The sequence below is a fragment of the Mus caroli genome, chromosome 9 (assembly GCF_900094665.2).
Source record: "Mus caroli chromosome 9, CAROLI_EIJ_v1.1, whole genome shotgun sequence".
NCBI classification, from domain to species: domain Eukaryota; kingdom Metazoa; phylum Chordata; class Mammalia; order Rodentia; family Muridae; genus Mus; species Mus caroli.
In genome coordinates, this window is record NC_034578.1 from 69,475,302 (window position 1) to 69,485,077 (window position 9,776).

The window sequence follows — 9,776 nt, forward strand, 5'->3', positions numbered from 1 at the left end:
AAATAAATAAATCTTTAAAAAAAAAAAAAAAAAAAAAAAAAAAAGAGCCAGTTGTCATAGCACACACTTCAAATCTCATCATGAGGTAGGCAGAGACAGGTGGATCTCTGGAACTTGATTTGAGCCTCATCAGTAAACTCCAGGTCCCAAAGAAAGACCCTGTTTCAAAAAATAAGGTAGAGAACATTTGAGGAAAATATTCTATGCTGACTCTAGCCTCCACACGCATGCTCATATATCTATGCCTTCATCCATGAACATGCACAGGCACAAAAGTAAAATTTGTCCCTCTGATAATTCCTCTATCTGGATTGTGCTGAGTCTAGTTCTTTGTCATCTAACAGTATGCATCCTGCCCCCCTTGCTTTTCAGTTATTTGGTTGGAAGACATTATGTGTAGGACTGAAGAGAACAGTATGTGTAATGCATACCATCTTTTGTTTTAGGCCATTCACAAGGGGCTTGGGTCTGTCTAATCAGGCACTGAATTCAATTTCAGTTTCCCCATTGCTAATGGGAAATCCTTCGAGAAACAGGGTCTTTCTATGGGACTTGGGGTTTACTAATGAGGCTCAAATCCAATACCAATAGCATCTCCCCTTTATTCTTTCCTGTTAACATTCATATTTAGCTAGAATAAATCATCAAACATTTATTTGATTTCCCTGCTTTTGGTGTAAGGGAAGCCACTTTTTCAATATACAAATCAGATTTCTTAAGTATGCTTAAATATATGTATATTGAACCTTTTGTTACATTTTATTTTACTTGTGTGTATTTGTGTCTGTGTGTACCTGTGTGTGCAGGTACGCACAGAGGCCAGGAGGCAGCATCAGATACCCTGGAACTAGTTATAAGCATTTAAGCGCCATCTACTGTGGGTGCTGGATCAGAACTCCAATCCTCTGTAAGATCAGCAAGCACTCATAACTGCCAAGCAATCACTGCTGTTCCTCTTGCCCCATACTTTTCATTTATTGTATATTTTGACACTGTGACGACTGTTATAAATTAAAATTTTACTTATTTAGACCACCTCCTCTGTCTTCTGTTCCTCTATACCCATCATTCCACAGGGATAGAATTAGAGCAAGCCAAATGAGGCCTTCACATCTGGGCCACAAGTGAAGAGGTGAAGTCTCAAAATTTTAATAATTAAATACTCCTTTAATTCACTATTTTAAAGCATCACACTAAGTGCAGAATAATTCACAATGAGCATAATCTGAAAATTTTAAAGACGGAATCTTGTTTTTATATTTCCTGCCTCTGTAGGGCAGATAATGAAAGAGACCCACTTGCATTTGACATTTTCCTCTGATGATCCTTGTTGAGTCATGAGAGAAGCTGACAGGTTGTTCTCATTGATCATAGTTTCAATCTGTAGTTATGCTATGTTATGCAAACAGAAACATTCATTTAATTTACAAATCTTTGTTGAATTTTAATATAGTTAGTAAGTATAGATAGTAGTTATATAGTATAAATGCAATTTTATTTATTAATATAATTGACATGTCACAAATGAAACTTTAAAAATGTTAAATAATTTTTGAAAAGTTACTTTCTTAGTAGGAAAATTGACAGTTTCTCTGTTTGCAGCAGTGATTACAGCCATATGTGAGATGGTTCAAAACAGGCAGTGTCCCCATCCCTCCAGCCTGGCATTCCCACACAAAGACAGGATCTTTTACTCCATCTGGGGTTTTCTCAACTATAAATTCATTGAATACATTTCTGGGCGTTGTTTATTTCTCGGTTACTTCTAACCTATGGCTTCTTGGCTTTGGTCTCTTTCATCTTGTCCCAGAGCTACTGAGATTGTTGATAAAGCTTGATTATTGCTTTTCGTTTGTTTTCTCTTTTAATGATATCTGAATGCAATATGTCCTTAGCATTGTTCTCTATCCCTGCTGTTCTGTTCTCTGCTTCATCTAGTTTGTTTGGATAAGTTGCATTGTACTTATTGTTTTATTATATTTTTCATTTCTACAGTTGCCTTGCTTTTTAACCTTTCTTGTGTTTCTGAGTTGTAGCTTATGTGTCCATTGGGATGAATATCTTTCCCAGTTTACTTAGAAGTAGGCAACCTTCTCTCTGAGGGCTCAGTCTATAGTACTACTCCAAGAATTAATAGGCAACAAAACAAGGCATGGAAATAGAATTCAAATCAGTTAAAGCCAGTGACTATCCCACCAGTAACTAATAGAAAATAAAATGGCACAGGACAGCAAGGTGGCTAGCAGGTAAAGGCACATGCCACCAAGCCCATAGACAGACTTCTGCAAATTGTCTTCTTATCTCAGCACACGCACATGATAGACACATGTGCATGTACATACAAACAAATAAATAAAATAGTAGAGTGGTGTTGAGTAGGACATAAAGTTAGAAATTACAGTCAGTTAATAAGAGTAAACATGAAATAAAAGGACAGGCAGGTAAAGAGGTAAAGAGAAGTGTTAAGCTTTTGTAAAAGGGGGGAAAATGAAGAATACAGAGAAAAAGCAAAAAAGAGCATGAAGTCAAAGAATACAATTTTTTTTAAAGATGAAGAATTTTAGAGCCTTTTTTTTTTTTTTTTTTTTTTTTTTTTTTGAGTCCTCTAATACTGGAGGAGTCTGGTAACTGATGGTTTGAACCAGGAATCTATTCTCTTTTCCACTCTCCTGTCCTGGGCTTAGTGTCTCCTAGTGTTGAATTTTCTTTGTGTACTAGGGACCACTGCTGGCCACATCTTAGTTCTATGGACTGAAGGCTAGACAGGTTCTCACTTGCTCCCAATACCTTTCAGTCTGTGTGCCCTTTGGGTGATGAGCATCAAAGAGTAGGGGAAACAAACTAACACATTCCAAAGAGATCTGAGGGAACCAAGCAGTTTCAGAGCCTGCCTAGCCATGGATCACCCCGGGGAATGGGAAGGAGGCAGCTTAAGTTTCTCGTTCTTGCTAGCATCAGACCTTACATAGCAAGAAGCACCTCCAGAGTCTGAGCGATCTGCCAATTGCAGGCTATCATCTCCCCAGTGATCCCAAGTCCCCAAATTGTTATATACGGAGGTCACTGACCATTGACCCTCCCTTGCTGCCTAAACTACTTAGCATATTCATACATCTTGTGTTCTCTTCTCTGTATTAGTGTCTCCAGGCACCCTGACTTATGATTCTCCCTTGGCTTTTCCTTTCCAGAGTATTTCAGTCCCAAACAGGTTCCTTTTCAGGTGTGGTATGGGGGTGTTGTAAAATGGATTTCTTCTCCAGTACTGCTTCTGCCATACAGGAAAAGTTAAATTTTCCTACTAAAATTTCTTACCAGATTTAAGATTTGTGAAGATTGTAGGCTTATCCTGTGTTAGGACTACTACTTACTATCTTGTCTTCAGCAGTTTGCCTGCCTGGCTGTCTTTGTGGATTTAGCTTCTACTTCCTTCTCTGGGAGGGATGTGCTGGAGATGAGGTCTGCTTGCTCTTGTTGCTTGTGTAGTTTTTTGTCTCCAGCACTACAGCTAGCCATCTTTCTTACTTAATTCCTAATGTTTTGCCTCTTCCTCCCTTCAGAGTAAAATCTACTGTTCACTTACAGAGTCACATGTAGATTGCTTCTAAGAACCTGCCTTTTTTTTTTTTTTTTAAATTCCCACCCCCTCCCCCAGAAACTGCCTTTTGTTTTGTTTTTGAGACAAGGTTTCTCTGTGTAGCTCTGGCTGTCCTGAAACTCTCTTTGTATACCAGGATGACCTTGAATTCACAGAGATGAACCTGCCTCTGCCTCTCAAGTATTGGGATTAAAGGTCTGTATCACACATGCCTAGCCAAAACTCTGCCATTTTTAATCCAGACGTCCTGTATTATATTTTGAGTAGATCTGTGGTAAATCATGTGCTGATGATGGAAAATGTTCTTTGTTTTTTGTCTTTGTATTTTTGGTTTTCACTGATTGTTTTTTACATACTGAATGGTTTCTATAGAATGTTGATGTGCTATATCATATGTCAGTCTTATTAATACTGGCCTTAATTTTATCTGTGATGCATAGGAGTTTCTCAGAAATAAAAATTCTTGCTTGATTTTTGTTGTTAACTGTTGCTTGATATGTCAAGCTCACTTTATGAAATAATCTACTGAATATCAAAATAAGTATAGTTTGGTTTTCATTTAAAATGAAAGTGACATTTTATGGAGGCTTGGGGGGGGGAGTTTGTGTTCAGTTCACAACACAGTGATAGACTCTGGTGCTTTAAATATATGCACAGAATATTGACAAGACATGAGTTCAGACACTGAAACCTCAGGTTGTAGGGTATAGCTCAGTAGAGCTCCACTGTACAGTGCACATAGTCCTGGGCTGACCCTCAGCACTTTAATAATAATAATAATACATGTTTCTACTTGTGTTTGGTAATGGAAAATACGGTGGCTGCTGGTACATTTTGGGTGCTTTTGTCTTGATTTGTCTTATGGTGCCAGCATTTTTATTCCTCACTAGTCTTATACTAAGAATTGTGACTTCACTTAATTCCTGAACACTAACATGGATTCCCTGGGTGTCTGTGAATCATATTTTGAGACCTATTGATGTCAATTTTAATGTGAATTTACCTCCTGAGTTTGTGAGCATGCAACCTTCATACTTTGCATGGATGTTGTTTAGACTTTGCTGCAGTGCAATCCGGGTGTGCTAATGCTGAGGTGAGGGATTTTATGAAGAGATTCCCCGTACACAACAGTCTTTAAAGGGACCGGGTGTTTGGGGGCTGATTAGTGTCTCCAATCAAAATCCAGGTCCTCATGCTGTTCTTTGATGAGATAGTTCAGAGAGCTGACTGCTCACCTCTGTGGTAAGGGAGGAAGCTCTACCTTTGGTGAGTTGGAGGAAGAGCAGTTAGATTCCCACAAGTTCCTGTGATCAGTTTTTCCTTTTACATGCTCAGCATTAGACCAGGTTTCTCACCTCTGAGCCCCTCTGTCCAGAGCGACTCATGGCCTCCTGCCAGCATCTCCATGTCACCTCCACCATCCTGCTGAGCTCAGCATTTCAGCCACTTGCCAGCTTCTGCAACATTGCTGACTTGTCTTTACTAATAAGCATGGCTGGTATTTTCTTGTTTTTTATTGAGTGAAATTGCCTAATTCTCAGGTATAATTTTTAGTGGAATTGGGTGTAAATAAGGACAATGTGTGTGACTCATGTCACAGGCTTGAAGCAGTCTGCTGGGGCAAGACCTCTGCCATGGGCTATGTCCTTGGACTTGTGCTCCCTCTACTTCTCAGTTGTACAGACATCACTTGTGATATCTCACGTGTTGACTAAATGAAACTCAATGTAATTCTTAGTACACTCCACACAGCATCTGTGCTTGGAGGCTGTTGCTTGTCAGGGCCTGAGAACCGCTCCCACTAGATGGAGGTATTCAGGATTCCTTCCTCATGCTCAACATTTGAAATAAGCAAAATGTTTCTTCAATATATCTATCTTTTCATACTTGTGGCTTAACAGTGGAAGAATTAACATAATTCTTAAATATGAAATAAAAACTTCGTGTTTTTTCTAAGTATCTACAATATGTGTAAGATTCTGGGGGTGGTATCTTATTTATATTCAAATTTCAGGTAGTTTTCTGCTTGGATAACTTCTACATTTGAAAACCTTAGTAAGGAAAATAGGCAACATCTCACTCTGTGGTCTTTAGTGATCTGGAAGTCAGTATGTAGACCAGGCTGGCCTTGCACTCACAGAGATCTGCCTGCCTCTGCCTCCCAAGTGCTACAATTAAAGATGTGAGCTACTACATTCAGCTAGAAAATGGTTCTTAATAAAGATGGGTACTGCTTTTTTACTTTAATTCAAAACTTTATGGTATACTGAAAATGTTATATATTTGAAAAAAAATGCCTATTCTATTAAACACTTAAGATTGAAAAATTCATTTTCTGTTCCTTTGGTGTATTAGCTTGCACAGTTAAATTGCTCTTATCCAGAACATTTAGTGGAGGAGGAGGAAAAGGAGGAGGAGGAGGAGGAGTTGTTGTTGTTTAGCCACGATTGTAAAAATGTTATTGTTTCAGGAAACAGCAAGACATAGTAGAGCTGAAGGAGAGCCAGGAGCATCACATTCTGGAAGGTGAGGCTAGAGGAAAACTGAGTCTTGATCAAGTTTATTGAAACAAATTAGTACTTGAACTAAATTATATTTCACTGACAACTGGCAAAGAGTTATGTAAACTCATTACTTTTATAATGACTTTTAATGAAAGTTCAAACTTTTATAAATTTAAGTTTCTTAAAGTATTAGACATAAAATAGTAGCATTTTGAATACTATGCTAAATATTTTAAAATATTTCCTCTATTAGATGAAAACAGTTATACTACAGATTATGAGATTCAACAGTTAAATTATGTAATTTCTCATTTCTATCTTTATATTTTATAGTAGGCTATTTGCTAATCTGTTGAGAATAACATCCTACTCCACAAAAAAAGTAAAATTTTGAGGCCTTATCAAGATGTTTTTTGTTTTCACTAGTAAAATAACTGGCCTCCTTACATCTTCATCCTAGAGTTCTGAGCAAAGAAAGATGGTGAACAAAATAAATTTTACAAATTTAAAAGGAAGAAAAATGTGGGTTTTATCTTTGACTAGTAAACATAAGAAAATGAGCTCAGAACAAATAATTGATGAGTTATAATTAAGATGGTTGGATGTAATAGTCAGAATCTTTCTGAGAGACTAATAACGTGATTGCCTGATACATGTCCTTTACAGTAGCAACATAAATGAGACATGGATGGAGACAAGCAAATGTTAACTAAACTAGCTTTCATGAAAGACCATTTTTCATATAATTTTTCCATGCAATCAATGATTTAGTTTAGTTGAAAATCTCAATGGGGTGTAGTTGAAAACTAACAGTATTTCCCCGAGGTTGGTCTAAATGCAGATCAACACAGCAAAGTAAATTGCAGAGAAATTGCTTTGTATGTTTAGTGTTCTTAGTAGACGGCACCCGATATCCTCACTGGGGTAGCCACTCAGCACATTGAAAAAAAGTGCTCAAATTTGGATGGATTAACTATTATAATTAGGAATATATGGTAATTTGTTTTTGTTAAAGTAATCATTCTTAGATCTACATAAGTGGCTCTACTATTTTATGATTCATTTAATTATTCCAGTTTACATACCAGGGTCAGAGAAATATGTGTACATATACCTAAATATGTATGTACATAAACATGTACTCACACATATATACATTCCTTGCATATGTTTTCAAGTATATGAGGTTATCCAAAATCAGGAAAATGTTTGCAAATGCTGATTTGGTTTTATATAGGAAAGATAATCTAAGCATAGAGTATATAAAACATAAAAGAAATTAGACTTTTCCGTAGACTGATTATGTTAGGTACTTTTACTGAATATTAGGGACACTTAATTTGATCCAGACACTGTCAGAGCTTGATCAGACAATAGCAGTCACTCCTAGGACAAAGACAGCTGGAAGGCACTCAGTTTTCAGGTTCCTTTTTATTTGTGGCTCCAGCATTTCTTACGAGTTTTGCCTTAGCCTTCTCCCAACTTCTAAGAGAATAGCCAGGGCTTAGGGACCTATCTTTGGGTAGTAAAGTCTCTTTAACATGTTTTACATCTGAGTATGCCTTTATTGCGGTTACATCGTTTTATGAACGGCTAATAAGCAGCTTTATTTTTCAGTAAGCAGGATAAAGTTCCTTCATCAGAAGAAGGCACTGGGTGTGATGCAAGTGTATGTGAAGCTGCAGCAGCAACAGACTGTGAAAAAGATGTAACAGTTTCAGATACAGAAAATGTAAGCAGCTCAAAGAACATCTTGAGTCAGGATCCAGATGTTGGAACAGATACTATGGAAAAGGAAGAACAAACACATCATGCTTGTCAGGAAATGGAGCTGAAGGTGGACCAGAGTTCAGAAAGCACAAATCCATGTGACCAGAGCAAAGAGCACAATCCCACTGAAGCTGAACTGTCTTCAGAGACTCAACAGGATTTGCAGTTAACATCAGGGGATGTTAGCATTGATCAATTTCTGAGGCAAGGAGATGAACCTAAATCTGTGAATTCTGATGCTAGTGACCAAGGCAGTGTTCGTTTGGAACCTTTGACGCCATCAGAAGTACTTGAGTATGAAGCCGCAGAGATCCTCCACGACGGTGATGATCCTTCAGCCAACACCAGTGACACGGTATCTGATCAAACAGGTGGCAGTCCTGGAGGAAGTAGCCCTTGTAGAGCAGAGACAGCAGTAGACCTGGCAGATGGAAAGGAAAGAAACTGAAGTGACATAGTCATTTTAAGTTTCATTCCCAACAGCACTTAGAACAATACTGTCTGGTGAGCTCAGGAGTGCCGCAGTAGAGGGCAGCCTAGGGAGATCTGAGGAGGTCCGTCATACACTTCACCTGTGTGTTCAATCTTATTAAATCAGTTTACCAGTAATAGCATGGTTAGTATGAATTTCCACATTTTTAAAAACCTGAACAGAACTTTAGTGAAAACTAAGTTTGTCATCCAAAGGTCTCTTAGCACTTTTTGATGAAATCTTGTTTACCAACATGAAATTATTATAATACTAATAGCTATGTTCATCAGACTTTTCCAACTTTCATTAGTACTAAAAGTCCTTATCACCTGAATATTCCTTTTAGTAAACTTAAAGGAAGAGATTTAAAACCATGCATTTTTTGAAAATACCTTTAAACTGCCTATCAATTGTTACTGTTAATGAAGGCTTTGTTTTTAATATGATCCTGGTGATAAAGCATGCTTAGAGTGCTAAATTGGCCTGTTGAGAACTTGGATGAATATAAAAATTAAGTTTGGATTTAATATAACATTCCAATCTGTCAGAAGCATGCAAACAGAATTTTAGAATCTGTGCACCTCCATACAAGTGTTAGCCTGCCAGGCTGTCAGCTTACCTTTATTAAACTTTCAGTGAAAGTGAAATTATGAAAATATAAGTTTATATTTGTGCTTTTAGTCAGTGTATAAGCTGTGCAGAACCCCACCCCAGCCCCCATGAACTAGTTGTATAAAGTAGAAATCTGTTATTGAAGCTCTTAAATAGCTACTATGCTTTTAATATTATTTCAATGATTTTTAGCAATAGACCCATAAAAATGGTCTGGAAACCAAACCAAAGTATGGTAGAATGTAGGCAAAAAGAATTGACCTAAAAACATGCCTCCGCATGTACTCAACTATGTTAAGGGACTTCCTTAATTGTAAAAGTTGAAACTTCAAATGGGACCCTAAAGCATATGTTTAAAAAAAAAAAGTTTGTGCTATTAAGTTGATTTTTAGATATAGAAATGAATATAACAAACAATAATTTCATTTTAAGTACTAATAAAATTTTATTTTAAATGCTGCATTTTTAATTCTTAAGATGTACTTTGAATTCTTAAACTGTTTAATTGAATGTTAAATGTTTTCCAGGCCTGTTAAAATTCTGTTGTATATAGTAGTTTTTGAGCAGATATTTGCAATAAAAACCTGTCTTTGAATAATTTTATATTGAGATTCCTGTTTGGCTAGCCTGTCTTTGGTGCTGTCGTGTGCATTGTAGGCAGTAGTTCTTGTACAGTAAGCCAGTCTGTGTGCTTTACTAACAGACTGAACTGAAAACACAAGGGACACACTGCTAATACTTGCACAGTAACTCTTTCACATCAAGAGGGAAAATAGTATTATACATTTATTTTCCTTATCAATTTAAAGAGGTTGAATAGGAA

At 37.0% G+C, this 9,776-nt stretch overlaps 1 protein-coding gene across 3 annotated transcripts in view; it reads left to right on the plus strand.

The window, feature by feature from the left end:
• Znf280d (zinc finger protein 280D) overlaps positions 1 to 9,568 on the plus strand; it is an 88,818-nt gene extending 79,250 nt beyond the window's left edge. Inside the window, exons 20-21 of one of the 3 annotated variants that reach the window (XM_029481144.1) lie at positions 6,066 to 6,121; positions 7,717 to 9,568. In XM_029481144.1, coding sequence (XP_029337004.1) covers positions 6,066 to 6,121; positions 7,717 to 8,317 — 657 coding nt within the window. In that variant the 3' untranslated portion in view covers positions 8,318 to 9,568. The remainder of the gene's footprint in view (positions 1 to 6,065; positions 6,122 to 7,716) is intronic. The other 2 variants (XM_021172781.2, XM_029481145.1) reach the window with 2 other exon arrangements.
• Positions 9,569 to 9,776: the final 208 nt, after the last annotated feature.